The following is a 14,628-nucleotide window of genomic DNA, read 5'->3' as shown; positions in this document are numbered from 1 at the left end:
ATCCCAAATGTCCCTGTCCCCAAATCCCTGTCCCCAAATCCCTGTCCCTTGTCCCAATATCACAAACATCCCTGTCCCCAAATGCCTGTCCTTGTCACAGTATCCCAAATATCCCTGTCCCCAAATCCCTGTCCCTTGTCCCAATATCCCAAATCCCGTCCCTTGTCCCAATATCCCAAATGTCCCTGTCCCCAAATCCTGTCCCTTGTCCCAGCATCCCAAATATCCCCAAATCCCTGTCCCCAAATCCTGGTGCTTGTCACAGCATCCCAAACTTCCCTGTCCCCAAATCCTGTCCCCAAATCCCTGTCCTTGTCACAGTATCCCAAAGATCCCTGTCCCCAAATCCCTGTCCCTTGTCCCAATATCCCAAATGTCCCTGTCCCCAAATCCCTGTCCCCAAATCCTGTCCCTAAATCCCTGTCCTTGTCACAGTATCCCAAATGTCCCCAAATCCCTGTCCCTTGTCCCAGCATCCCAAACTTCCCTGTCCCCAAATCCCTGTCCTTGTCACAGTATCCCAAATATCCCTGTCCCCAAATCCTGTCCCTTATCCCAGTATCCCAAATTTCCCATTCCCACTTTCCTTGTGCTCAGTGTCCCCAAATCCCTGTCCCCACCATGTCCCAGCACCTCGTCACCACCTCCCCAGGTCCAAATGTCCCCAAATCCTGGCCCTTGTCACAGTATCCCAAATGTCCTTGTCCCCAAATCCCTGTCCCCAAATCCCCGTGTCCCCCCATTTCCCCCGTGTCCCCTGTCACAATCCCCGCCCCCAGGCAGGCCCAGCTGTGCCATTCCCGCCTCCCCCCTGTCCCCCAGCTCCGGTGTCCCCACCTTGTCCCCGATGTCCCCAAGCCCCGTGTCCCCTCCCGAGGTCGCTGCCCCTTTAAGAACCCCCCATGTACCCGCCAAAACCCCAACACCACTTCCGGGTTTTTTAACCACGCCCCTTCCCCTTCCACCAATGGGCTTCCATCTCTCGGGGAGGCGCGCGCGCTCCGCCGCTTCCTATTGGCTGTTGCGGGAGGAGTGGGCGTGTCGGTGTTTGGCCACGCCCCCCTCCCCGCGCGGCGGGCCCGCCATGGAGCTGGGGGAGCTGCGGAGGCGCTACCGGGGGGACACCGAGGTGAGAACGGGGGGACCGGGGGGACCGGGGGGACACCGAGGTGGGAACGGGGGGAACGGGGGGACACCGAGGTGAGACCGGGGGACCGGGGGGAGCGGGGGGACACCGAGGTGAGACCGGGGGACCGGGGGGAGCGGGGGGACACCGAGGTGGGAACGGGGGGAACGGGGGGACACCGAGGTGAGAGCGGGGGACCGGGGGGAGCGGGGGGACACCGAGGTGAGAACGGGGGACCGGGGGGACACCGAGGGGGGAACGGGGGACCGGGGGGACCGGGGGGACACCGAGGGGGAGCGGGGGGAGCGGGGGGACCGGGGGGACACCGAGGGGAAGCGGGGGACCGGGGGGAGCGGGGGGACACCGAGGTGAGAACGGGGGACCGGGGGGACCGGGGGGACACCGAGGGGGAGCGGGGGACCGGGGGGACACCGAGGGGGAGCGGGGGACCGGGGGGACCGGGGGGACCGGGGGGACACCGAGGGGGAGCGGGGGACCGGGGGGACCGGGGGGACACCGAGGTGGGAGCGGGGGACCGGGGGGACACCGAGGTGGGAGCGGGGGACCGGGGGGACACCGAGGTGGGACCGGGGGGACCGGGAGGACCGGGGGGACACCGAGGGGGGAGCGGGGGGACCGGGGGAACCCGGCACGGGAGGAGCCCCCGGGATGTCCCCAAGGTCTGGGGACCCCCCTGGATGTCCCCAGCCAGGGTGACCCCCCCCCGGATGTCCCCAAGGCTCGGGAACACCCCGGAATGTCCCCAAGGCTCGGGGACCCCTCCCCAGGTCCAGGGATGTCCCCCCTGGATGTCCCCAAGGTCTGGGGACCCCTGCCCAGGTCCAGGATGTCCCCCCAGCCTGTCCCCAATACCAGGGGTCACCCCCCAGCCTGTCCCCAGACCTGCTCCCCCCTCCCGTGCTGTGCCCTCAGGGCCACCCCGGTGTCCCCAAACTCCCCAAAGTGTCCCCAAACACCCTCCAGATGTCCCCAATATCCCCCCCCAGATGTCCCCAACCCCCCCCAGATGTCCCCACACCCCCACCAGGTGTCCCCAAACACCCACCAGATGTCCTCAGTCCCCCCCCAGATGTCCCCAATCCCCCCAGGTGTTTCCAAACCACCCCCGAAGTGTCCCCAAACCCCCCAAAGTGTCCTCGAACACCCCGCAAAGTGTCCCCAATCCCCCCCAGATGTTCCCAACCCCCCCCCCAGATGTCCCCAAACCCGCCAAAGTGTCCCTAAACCCCCCGCCAGGTATCCCCAATCCCACCCCAGATGTCCCTAAACCCCCCAGGTGTCCCCAATCCCCCTCAGGTGTCCCCAAACACCCTCAGGTGTCCCCAAACCCCCCGCCAGGTATCCCCAATCCCACCCTAGATGTCCCCAAACCGCCCCCGAATTGTCCCCAATCCCCCCCCCCCAGATGTCCCCAAACCCTCCAAAGTGTCCCAAATCCCCCCCCCCCCCAGATGTCCCCAACCCCCCCAGATGTCCCCAAATCCCCCCGGTGTCCCCAAACCCCCCAGTGTCCCCAACCCCCCCGGTGTCCCCAACCCCCCCAGATGTCCCCAACCCCCCCGTGTCCCCAGGCGTTCGAGGAGCAGCATTTGGTGTCCCTGGACCCCCTGGAGCAGTTCCGGGCCTGGTTCCAGCAGGCTCTGGAGTGTCCCGACATCGGAGAGCCCAACGCCATGTGCCTGGCCACCTGCAGCAGGTCAGGGACAGGGACACACAGGGGACACACACACAGACACACAGAAATGACATTCCATTGGGTATTATATTGTATTAGTTTTTATATTATGTTATATTGTATAATATAATGTAATATAATGTAATATAATATAATGTAATATATATAATATAATGTAATATATATAATATTTATAATATACATAATATTATACATATCATATATATAATATATTATATAATATATAATATATAATATATATTATATATAATATTTATATTATATTATACATAATATATTATATATATAACATATAATATATTATATAATATATTATATATAATATATATTATATATAATATTTATATTATATTATGCATAATATATAATATATTATATATAATATATATTATATATAATATTTATATTATATTATACATAATATATAATATATTATATATACTATATATTATATATAATATTTATATTATATTATACATAATATATTATATATATAATATATTATATAATATATAATATATATTATATATTATATATTATATTATATTATATTATATTATATTATATTATATTACATTACATTATATTACATTATATTATATTATATTATATTATATTATATTATATTATATTATATTATATTATATTATATTATATTATATTATATTATATTATATTATATTACATTATATTACATTATTAAATTATATAATATTATATTTTATTAATTACATTATATTACATATTGTATTATATATTATATTATATTATATTGTATTATATTATATTACGTTATATTAAATTACATTACGTTTGTTGTTATGTTATATTACATTACATTATATTATAATTATATTATCTTACATTACATTATATTATATATTGTATTATATTATATATTATATTGTATGATATATTATATTGTATTATATTACATTATATTAAGTTACATTACGTTGTGTTTGCTGTATTATATTACATTACATTAAATTATATTATAATTATATTATCTTACATTACATTACATTATACTATATATTGTATTGTATTATATATTGTATTATATTGTATTTTATATTATATTACATTGTATTACATTACATTATATTATGTTATGTTTGTTGTTACATTACATTACATTACATTCTATTCTATTCTATAATATTATATTATAATTATATTACATTATATTATGTTTGTTGTTATATTACATTCTATTCTATTCTATTCTATAATATTATATTATATTCTATGATATTATAATTATATTACATTACATCACATTACATTATATTATGTTTGTTGTTATATTACATTACATTACATTATTTTACATTACATTCTATTCTCTTCTATTCTATAATATTATATTATATTATATTATATTATATTATATTATATTATATTATATTATATTATATTATATTATATTATATTATATTATATTATATTATATTATATTATATTATATTATGTTATGTTACAATATGATTTTTATATTACACATATATTTATATAATATAAAAATATAACTGTAATTAAATAATAATTTAATATATCATTAAATAACGGTGATATATTAAATATGTATAATTATTTAATGTAATTAGATAATAGTGACAATGGTAATAATGATAATGATAATAATAATGATGATAATGATAATAATGATAATAATAATAATGATAATAATAATAATGATAATAATGATAATTATGATGATAGTAATGATAATGATGATGATAATAATAATAAAATAATAATAAAAAATTAATAATAACAGTAATAGTATAATAATAATAATAATAATAATAATAATAATAATAATAATAATAATAATAATAATATCCCGGGCTGTTCCCGCAGGGATGGGAAGCCCTCGGCGCGGATGGTGCTGCTGAAGGGCTTCGGGCAGGACGGATTCCGCTTCTTCACCAACTACCAGAGCAGGAAGGGCAGGGAGCTGGTGAGGAACCTGAGGAATCCCCAGAAATCCAGGATTTATGGAGCTGGGGAGGGAATTCTGGGGGGAAAATCCTGAGAAATCCTGAGGAATCCCGAGAAATCCTGAGAAATCCTGAGAAATCCTGAGAAATCCTGAGAAATCCTGAGAAATCCTGGATTTATGCAGCTGGGGAGGGAATTCGGGGGGGAAATCCTGAGGAATCCCCAGAAATCCTGAGAAATCCAGAGAAATCCTGAGAAATCCTGGATTTATGGAGCTGGGGAGGGAATTCTGGGGAGAAATCCTGAGGAATCCTGAGAAATCGTGAGAAATCCTGGATTTACGGAGCTGGGGAGGGAATTCAGGGAGGAAATCCTGAGAAATCCTGAGAAATCCCGAGAAATCCCGAGAAATCCTGGATTTACGGAGCTGGGGAGGGAATTCTGGGGAGAAATCCCGAGAAATCCCGAGAAATCCTGAGAAATCCTGAGAAATCCCGAGAAATCCTGGATTTCTGCAGCTGGGGAGGGAATTCTGGGGAGAAATCCTGAGAAATCCTGAGAAATCCTGAGAAATCATGGATTTACGGAGCTGGGGAGGGAATTCTGGGGAGAAATCCTGATAAATCTTGGATTTATGGAGTTGGGAAGGGAATTCTGGGGAGAAATCCTGATAAATCCTGGATTTATGGAGCTGGGAAGGGAATTTTGGGGTGAAATCCCAAGAAATCCCAGATTTACGGAGCTGGGGAGGGAACCTGGGTGGAGAAATCCCCATAAATCCCAGATTTCTGTAGCTGGGGTGGGGATTTGGGTGGAAAATCCCGGCGAATCCCGAATTCCTGGATCTGGGAGCGGCGTGGTTGTGCCGACAGCTCCCTCCTCTTCCCGCCAGGATTCCAATCCCTTCGCTTCCCTGGTTTTCTACTGGGAGCCGCTCTGCAGGCAGGTGAGGAGGGGTCCCCGGGATGGGGATCCTGGGAATTGGGCTGGGAATTGGGGGCTGGGGGCTCACCCCACTGGTTTTGGGTGGAGAAAGCAGGGAATGGGGTCATTCCATGCTCAGGAGCACCTCTGGGGACACTGGAGAGATCCCAGGGATGGTGGTCCCTGAGTTTTGGGTGGAAAAAGCAGGGAATGGGGTCATTCTGTGCTCAGGAGCACCTTTGGAGCATCTGCTCAGATCCCAGGGATGGTGGTCCTGGAGTTTTGGGGTGGAAAAAGCAGGGAATGGGGTCATTCCATACTCGGGAGCACCTCTGGAGCTGCTGGACAGATCCCAGGGGATGAAGGAGCCCACCAGGAATGGGATCCGTGCATTTTTGGGGTGGGAAAGTCAGGGAATGGGGTGGGTCTGTGCTCAGGAGCACTTTTGGGGATGTTGGCCAGATCCCAGGGATGGTGGTCCCGGAGTTTTGGGATGGAAAAAGCAGGGAATGGGGTGGTTCCACACTCGGGAGCACCTTGGGAGCCTCTGGTCAGGTCCCAGGGATGGTGGTCCCTGAGTTTTGGGTGGACAAAGCAGGAAATGGGGTCATTCCACGCTCAGGAGCACCTCTGGGGATGCTGGCCGGGTCCCAGGGATGGTGGTCCCTGAGTTTTGGGTGGAAAAAGCAGGGAATGGGGTCATTCCACGCTCAGGAGCACCTCTGGAGACACTGGAGAGATCCCAGGGGATGAAGGAGCCCACCAGGAATGGGATCCGTGCATTTTTGGGGTGGGAAAGTCGGAGAATGGGGTCATTCCATGCTCAGGAGCACCTCTGGAGACACTGGAGAGATCCCAGGGATGGTGATCCCTGAGTTTTGGGATGGGAAAGGCAGGGAATGGGGTCATTCCATGCTTGGGAGCACCTTTGGAACCTCTGGCCACATCCTAGAGCATGGTGGACACCACCAGGAATGGGATCCGTGCATTTTTGGGGTGGGAAAGTCGGGGAATGGGGTGGTTCCATGCCCAGGAGCACCTTTGGAGCATCTGCTCAGATCCCAGGGATGGTGATCCCTGAGTTTTGGGATGGGAAAAGCAGGAAATGGGGTCATTCCATGCTTGGGAGCACCTTTGGAGCCTCTGGCCAGGTCCCAGGGATGGGGATCCCTGAGTTTTGGGATGGGAAAAGCAGGAAATGGGGTCATTCCATGCTTGGGAGCACCTTTGGAACCTCTGGTCACATCCTAGAGGATGGTGGACACCACCAGGAATGGGATCCGTGCATTTTTGGGGTGGAAAAGGCAGGGAATGGGGTGGGTCTGTGCTTGGGAACCTCTGGCCAGGTCCCAGGGATGGTGGTCCCGGAGTTTTGGGATGGAAAAAGCAGGGAATGGGGTGGTTCCATACTCGGGAGCACCTTTGGAGCCTCTGGCCAGGTGCCAGGGATGGTGATCCCTGAGTTTTGGGTGGAAAAAGCAGGGAATGAGGTGATTCTGTGCTCAGGAGCACTTCTGGGGATGTTGGCCAGATCCCAGGGATGGTGGTCCCGGAGTTTTGGGTGGGAAAGGCAGGGAATGGGGTGGTTCCATGCTTGGGAGCCTCTGGCCGGGTCCCAGGGATGGTGATCCCGGAGTTTTGGGATGGGAAAAGCAGGGAATGGGGTGATTCCATGCTTGGGAGCACCTCTGGGGATGCTGGCCGGGTCCCAGGGATGGTGATCCCGGAATTTTGGGGTGGGAAGGGGCGGGAAGGACGGAGCTGTCGCTGCCCCAGGTGCGCATCGAGGGCTCGGTGAAGCGGCTGCCGGAGGAGGAATCCGAGCGCTATTTCCACTCCCGGCCCAGGGGCAGCCAGATCGGGGCTCTGGTCAGCAGGCAGAGCTCCGTCATCCCCGACCGCGAGGTGAGCGCACCGGGATCGGCACCGGGATCGGCACCGGGATCAGCACCGGGATCCTGGGGATCCTCCCGGGATCAGCACCGGGATCCTGGGGATCCTCCCGGGATCCTCCCGGGATCGGCACCGGGATCCTGGGGATCCTCCCGGGATCGGCACCGGGATCGGCACCGGGACCAGCACCGGGATCCTGGGGATCCTCCCGGGATCGGCACCGGGATCGGCACCGGGACCAGCACCGGGATCCTGGGGATCCTCCCGGGATCCTCCCGGGATCAGCACCAGGATCAGCACCGGGATCCTGGGGATCCTCACGGGATCAGCACCGGGATCCTGGGGATCCTCACGGGATCGGCCACGGGATCCCAGTGATCATCATGGGATTGGCCATGGGATCCTGCTGATCCTCCCTGGGATTGGCCACGGGATCCCGGTGATCTTCCCTGTTCCCTTTGGGATCGGCCACGGGATCCTGGGGATCCTCCCGGGATCGGCCACGGGATCCTGCTGATCCTCATGGGATCAGCCATGGGATCCTGCTGATCTTCCCTGTTCCCTTTGGGATTGGCCACGGGATCCCAGTGATCCTCATGGGATCCTGCTAATCCTCCCTGTTCCCTTTGGGATCCATGGAATTCCCGTTCCTTTTGGGATCCATGGAATTCCCGTTCCTTTTGGGATCCATGGAATCCCTGTTCCCTTTGGGATCCATGGAATCCCCTGTTCCCTTTGGGATCCATGGAATTCCCTGTTCCCTTTGGGATCCATGGAATCCCCTGTTCCCTTTGGGATCCATGGGATCCCCTGTTCCCTTTGGGATCCATGGAATTCCCTGTTCCCTTTGGGATCCATGGAATCCCCTGTTCCTTTTGGGAATCCCTGCTCCCCTCCCTCCCCGCAGTTCCTGAGGAAGAAGAGCGCGGAGCTGGAGGAGCTCTACCGGGACACGACGGTGCCCAGGCCGGAATATTGGTGAGGGTGGGGGGCTGAGCCCCCCCAAAGCCCCTCCTGAGCCCCCCAAAGCCCCCCAGATCCCTCCTGAGCCCCCCAGATCCCTCCTGTGCTCCCTCAGAGCCCCCCGATCCTCCCCAGAGCCCCCCTAAGCCCCTTCTGAACTTCCCAGATCCCCCCTCAGAGCCCCCCCAAACCCCCAGAACCCCTCTCAGAGCCCCCCAGATCCCCTCTCAGAGCTCCCCAGAGACCCTCCAAACCCCCAGAGACCCCCCAGAGCCCCCCTAAGCCCCTTCTGAACTTCCCAGATCCCCCCTCAGAACCCCCCAAAGTCCCCTCAGAGCCCCCCAGAGCCCCCCTCAGAACCCCCCAGAGTCCCTTCAGAACCCCCCAAAGTCCCTTCAGAGCCCCCCAGATCCCCCCCAAACCCCCAGAGTCCCCCCTCAGAACCCCCCTCAGAGCTCCCCAAAGCCCCCCCAAACCCCCGAATCCCCTCAGAACCCCCCTCAGAGCCCCCCCAACGTCCCCCCAGAGCCCTCCAGAGCCCCCCAAACCCCCGAATCCCCCCCAAACCCCCCATCTCCCCTCCAGGGGCGCGTACATCGTGGAGCCGGAGGTTCTGGAGTTCTGGCAGGGTCAGACGAACCGGCTGCACGACCGCATCGTGTTCCGGCGCCTGCGGGACCGCGCGGCGCCGCTCGGGGCCATGACCCACCCTGCCCACGGCCACTGGGTCTACGAGCGCTTGGCCCCCTGAGCCCGGCCCTGCAACTGCCCCAAATCCACCTCCAATTAGTGCCAGTGGTTAATTAATTGTGTTAATGATTGTGTAGGGTCTGGCTGTGACCCCTGTGACCCCCCTGTCCCATCCCTGTCCCTGTCCCATCCCTGTCCCATCCCTGTCCGTGTCATATCCCAGGAAATGGATTTGGAGCTGCCCTTATCCCGGTGTGTTCCCAAATCCACCTCCAATCGCTGCTGGTGGTTAATTAATTGTGTTAATGATTGTGCAGGGTCTGGCTGTGACCCCTGTGACCCCCCTGTCCCATCCCTGTCCCATCCCTGTCCCATCCCAGGAAATGGATTTGGAGCTGCCCTAATCCCGGTGTGTTCCCAAATCCATCTCCAATTGCTGCCAGTGGTTAATTAATCATGTTGATTAATTATCACATTAATTAATTGTGTTAATGACTGTGCAGGGTCTGGCTGTGACCCCCCTGTCCCATCCCTGTCCCTGTTCCATCCCTGTCCTGTGCTGGGAAATGGATTTGGAGCTGCCCTTGCCCTGGTGTGTTCCCAAATCCATCTCCAATCAGTACCAATAGTTAATTAATGGTGTTAATGATCGTGCAGGGTCTGGCTGTGACCCCTGTGACCCCCCTGTCCCTTCCCTGTCCCATCCCTGTCCGTGTCCCATCCCTGTTCCTGTCCCATCCTGGGAAATGGATTTGGAGCTGCCCTCGCCCTGGTGTGTTCCCAAATCCGTCTCAAATCAGTACCAGTGGTTAATTAATTGTGTTAATGATTGTGCAGGGTCTGGCTGTGACCCCTGTGACCCCCCTGTTCCTGTCCCTGTCCCATCCCTGTCCCTGTCCCATCCCGGGAAATGGATTTGGAGCCACCCTCATCCCGGTGTGTCCCTAAATCCATCTCCAATCGCTGCCAGTGGTTAATTAATCATGTTGATTAATTATCACATTAATTAATTGTGTTAATGACCGTGCAGGGTCTGGCTGTGACCCCTGTGACCCCATCCCTGTCCCTGTCCCATCCCTGTCCCATCCCAGGAAATGGATTTGGAGCCACCCTCATCCCGGTGTGTCCCTAAATCCATCTCCAATCGCTGCCGGTGGTTAATTAATCGTGTTGATTAATTATCACGTTAATTAATTAATCGTGTTAATGACCGTGCAGGGTCCCGCTGTGACCCCCCTGGCCCTGTCCCGCCGCTCTCCACGTTTTCTCTGGAATGTGCTCAATTCCCAAGTCCCTCTTGCTGTTAATTATTTAATTAAGTTAAATGGTGCCGCCCCTGCCTGGCCCCGCCCCTGGGAAAAAATAAACCGGGATTTCTGTGGCGGCTTTGGGTTGTTAATTCCGGGTTAGGAACGGGTTAATAACGGGTTAATATCGGGTTAATAACGGGTTAATAATGGGTTAATAACGGGTTAATATGGGGTTAGTAAATGGTTAATATCGGGTTAGTAACGGGTTAATAACGGGTTAATAATGGGTTAGTAACAGGTTAGGAGGGGGTTAATATCGGGTTAATATCGGGTTAGTAACGGGTTATTAACGGGTTAATATCGGGTTAGTAACGGGTTAGTAAATGGTTAATAACGGGTTAGGAACGGGTTAGGAACGGGTTAGTAACGAGTTAGTAAATGGTTAATATCGGGTTAGTAACGGGTTAACATGGGGTTAGTAACGGGTTAGTAACGGGTTAGTAAATGGTTAGTAACGGGTTAATATCGGGTTAGTAAATGGTTAATATCGGGTTAGTAACGGGTTAGTAAATAGTTAATATCGGGTTAGTAAATGGTTACTATCGCGTTAATATTTACCCAGGCGGGGCCGGGCTCTCCCGGGGATCGGCCGAAACCAATCCCTGAAAATTCCCCGGTTCCCTGTTCGCTGTGGCGGAGCCGAGGGCAGCCGGACCCGGGGGGTTCCCGGTCCCGGGGGGTTCCTGGGGGTTCCCGGTCCCGGGGGATCCCGGGGGTTCCGGTCCCGGGGGTTCCCGGTCCCGGGGAGTTCCGGTCCCGGGGAGTTCCAGGGGGTTCCCGGCACCGAGGGACGGTGGCCACGGGGCTGTCGCACCCTTTGTGCCGCTGTCACCGCCCCCCGAGAGGCTCCGGACCCCCGGTCCGGCCAGCGCGGGGTGTCGCTGCCCAAATTCCGGTGGGACGGGGGGAAAAGGATCGAGGGGCTTCGCTCTCCTTCCCGCTGGGACCCCATCCCGGGATCCCCGCCGGGACCCCATCCCGGGATCCCCGCCGGGACACGATCCCGGGATCCCCGCCGGGACAGCATCCCGGGATCCCCGCCGGGACACGATCCCCGGGATCCCCGCCGGGACACGATCCCCGGGATCCCCGCCGGGACAGGATCCCGGGATCCCCGCCGGGACACGATCCCCGGGATCCCCGCCGGGACACGATCCCGGGATCCCGGTCTGGACACGATCCCGGGATCCCAGCGCCGCCAGGAACGGGCTGCGAGCGAACCGAACCGGGCGGAGCTGGCACCAGCCCCGTGCCGGGAAACCGGGACCGGGCTCGGTCTCTTGGCGGAGCTGGAGCTGCGGAGTTCGGGAGCTGCGAGGGCTCCGGGTGTCTCCTTTTTCCAGGGGGTCACGGATTCCCGGGATGGCCGCGTTCCCAGCGGGGTTCCAGAGGGATCCAGAACCTTCCCACCCTGCCAGGGATGAGCAGAGGAATCCACGGAGCTTCCTCCGCTTCACCCCCGCGCGTTCCCCTCTCCGCAGGGTCAGGGATTTCCCGGGATGGCCGCGATTCCAGAGGATTTCTTCCGCAGAGGAATCCACGGAGCTGCCTCTGTTTCCAGCTCCGAGTGTCCCATTTATCCAGGGACTCAGGGATTTCCCGGGATGGCTCCCAGAGAGATCCCGGAGGGATCCAGAGCTTTCCCAGCCTTCCATGCCAGATTTCGGGATCCGCGGAGCTCTCCCGGAACCGCCTCTGCTTCCTCCTCCTTCAGGATCAGGGATTCCCCGCCCCGTCCCGGGGGGATCCGGAGCCTTCCCACCCTTCCAGGCTGGATCCAGGGATCCGCTGAGCTCCCAGGCTCGGTTTATTAACCGAGTTCATTAATTAACAGTTCATTAGCAGCAGCAGCATGCCGAGCCCCGGGCTGGGCTCCCCGCTTCCAGCAGCAGGGAGCGATTCCCTTTGGGAATGCGGCTCCTCCTGGGAGCGCTCCGAGCTTCCCTCGGGGGTTTTGTCCGGCAGGGTCAGGTCATTTGTTCCCTCGGGACAGGGAAGTGTCCCCTGCAGCCCCTCGGGACCGCGACACGAGCGGGGCTCGGCCCCAAAAAGTGAGGAGGGGGTTTGGGAATGGGATTTGGGAATGGGATTGGGGAATGGGATTGGGGCAGAGCCAGGCGGGCCGCCAGGGGTGAGTCCTCATCCCAGTACAAACCAGTCAGCGCTGGGGTCAATCCCGCGGGCTCCCGGATCATCCCACGGCTCAACCCCGTCCCGAGTCCTCCCTGCTCCCGCAGCCCCGCGGACCGGGAGCATCCGCCGGGGTCACTTCTCCTCCCGCTCGCCGGCCCCGCACAGGTTGGGGTGCTCGGCCAGCGTCGCCCTCACTTTCTTCTTCTCCTTGAAGCGCCCGGAGTGCGAGACCTTGACGTGTTTGCCCTTGGTGCTCTTGTCCACGATCTTCTCCAGGCGGGCGGTGAAGCCGGGGGGTCCCTCGGGCTCCGTCCCCTCCGCGCTGTCCCCGCCCGGTGCCCCGGGCCCCTCGGGGCTCTCGTAGAGCACCGGGGCCGCCGCCTGGCGCTTCCGCAGGAACGTCAGCTTCCACCAGCCGTGCCCCTCGGCCATCCTGGAACGGCATTGCTGGGATCGCCTTCCCTCCCGGAATTCCCTCCTGGAATTCCCTCCTGGAATTCCCCGGGCCCTCCCCAGCCGGTGAGGGATGCGGCGCTGCCTTTGCCGCGGGACGGATGTTCCAGGGCTCGGGAATTCCCGAGAAAAACCGGGAAAAGGCGGCTGGGAGCTGCCCTTATCAGCCACGTGTAGCGGCCGGGGAGGGACGGGCTGAGCAAACAGGAACAGGAACCGGGGCGCACCGGGAGCTGCCGGGGGTCCCCACCCGCCGCACCCCGGCCCCGGGGCCCGCCTGTCCCCGGTGGGAGGGCCCGGGAAGGTTCCGGGATCAGCCGAGCGTGGCTCCGGGGCAGGAACCGAGGGAAGGCGGCTCCCGAGCCCAGCGCTTCCCTGGCCGCGGGCACCGGGGGGGATTCTCGGGGCCCTGTGGCGCTCCCGGGGTCCCGCACAGCTCCGTGTCCCCCATCCCTGTCCCCATCCGTGTCCCCGTGGCGCTGAGCCCTCCCAGATGTCACCCCCGGCACGGCTTTGGGGAGATAAAAACCCCCCTTTTCCCTCTGGGACGTGGGGACAAGGGCACAGAGACTGCGGCCACCATCCCGCTGGTGGCCCCGGTGTCCCCAGCGCCCCTTCCCCGTGCCAGAGCCAGGCGGGACCATCCCCGGAGTGTCCCCAGAGTGTCCCCGGGGGTCCCCAGAGTGTCCCCGGGGGTCCCACATCCCATTCCCAGCACGGACACCGCATCCCGGTACCTCCTCCTGCCGCGTCCGGGGGTCCCGAGGTGTCCCGGGGGTGTCCCGGGGGTCCCGAGGTGTCCCGGGGGTGTCCCGGGGATCTCGGGGGTGTCCCGGGGGTGTCCCGGTTGTGTCTCGGAGGTGTCCCGGGGGTGTTCCGGGGGTGTCCTGGGGGTGTTCCGGGGGTGTCCTGCGGGTGTCCCGGGGTGTCCCGAGGGTGTCCCGAGGGTGTCCCGAGGTGTCCCAGGGGTGTCCCGGGGTGTCCCGGGGGTGTCCCAGGGGTGTCCCGAGGTGTCCCTGGGTGTCCCAGGGGTGTCCCTGGGTGTCCCAGGAGTGTCCCAGGGGTGTCCCGAGGTGTCCCGGGGTGTCCCGGCGGGGCAGCGCGGGCAGGTGTCGCTCACCTGTCGCTGTCCCGGTGTTCCCGTCAAGGTGAACCCAAACCCCTCCTGCCGGAGCAAACGGCGGGGCCGGGCCAGGAGCGGCTGAATATTCATGACAGGGAGCGGTGCCAGCGCTGGGCAGGTGGCTCCGGGTGGCCCCGGGTGGCTCTGGGTGGCCCTGGGTGGCCCTGGGTGGCCGTCACTGCCCCGGGCCGGCCGTGGCAGCGCTCGGTGGCCTCGAGGTCCGGTGGCTCCGGGACAGGAGGGTCGGGCACCGGGACCGGAGGGATCGCGGCTCCCGGTGGGATCGCGGCTCCCGGAGGGATCACGGCTCCCGGTGGGATCGCGGCTCCCGGTGGGATCACGGCTCCCG

General features: G+C 55.9%; 2 protein-coding genes across 2 annotated transcripts; one reads left to right on the top strand and one right to left on the bottom strand.

The window, feature by feature from the left end:
* Positions 1-1,006: 1,006 nt before the first annotated feature.
* On the top strand, positions 1,007-10,644 carry PNPO (pyridoxamine 5'-phosphate oxidase). Its single transcript, XM_058857975.1, has 7 exons — positions 1,007-1,129; positions 2,719-2,843; positions 4,710-4,809; positions 5,683-5,736; positions 7,491-7,619; positions 8,515-8,585; positions 9,156-10,644. The coding sequence occupies exons 1-7, from the start codon at positions 1,085-1,087 to the stop codon at positions 9,319-9,321; spliced, it is 690 nt and encodes a 229-aa protein (XP_058713958.1). The 5' UTR covers positions 1,007-1,084; the 3' UTR covers positions 9,322-10,644.
* Positions 10,645-11,715: 1,071 nt separating this feature from the next.
* Positions 11,716-13,984, bottom strand: PRR15L (proline rich 15 like). Its single transcript, XM_058857976.1, has 2 exons — positions 13,894-13,984; positions 11,716-13,136 (listed from the first exon to the last, which is right to left on the bottom strand). Exon 2 carries the CDS (start codon positions 13,133-13,135, stop codon positions 12,836-12,838), a length of 300 nt encoding a protein of 99 aa, XP_058713959.1. The 5' UTR covers position 13,136; positions 13,894-13,984; the 3' UTR covers positions 11,716-12,835.
* Between the last annotated feature and the right edge of the window lie 644 nt (positions 13,985-14,628).

This window comes from Poecile atricapillus, chromosome 27 (genome assembly GCF_030490865.1).
Source record: "Poecile atricapillus isolate bPoeAtr1 chromosome 27, bPoeAtr1.hap1, whole genome shotgun sequence".
NCBI lineage: Eukaryota > Metazoa > Chordata > Aves > Passeriformes > Paridae > Poecile > Poecile atricapillus.
The sequence above is the reverse complement of the archived record's forward strand: the minus strand, read 5'-3'. Positions and strand labels throughout refer to the sequence as shown.

What these genes read in the sequence shown, in the direction of transcription:
- PRR15L (XM_058857976.1), bottom strand. Translation starts at nt 13,135, where the DNA reads ATGGCCGAGGGGCACGGCTGGTGGAAGCTGACGTTCCTGCGGAAGCGC.
- PNPO (XM_058857975.1), top strand. Translation starts at nt 1,085, where the DNA reads ATGGAGCTGGGGGAGCTGCGGAGGCGCTACCGGGGGGACACCGAG. An exon ending in GCTACCGGGGGGACACCGAG is followed by an intron (nt 1,130 to 2,718) that starts GTGAGAACGGGG and finishes CCGTGTCCCCAG; the next exon opens with GCGTTCGAGGAGCAGCATTT. An exon ending in TGCCTGGCCACCTGCAGCAG is followed by an intron (nt 2,844 to 4,709) that starts GTCAGGGACAGG and finishes CTGTTCCCGCAG; the next exon opens with GGATGGGAAGCCCTCGGCGC.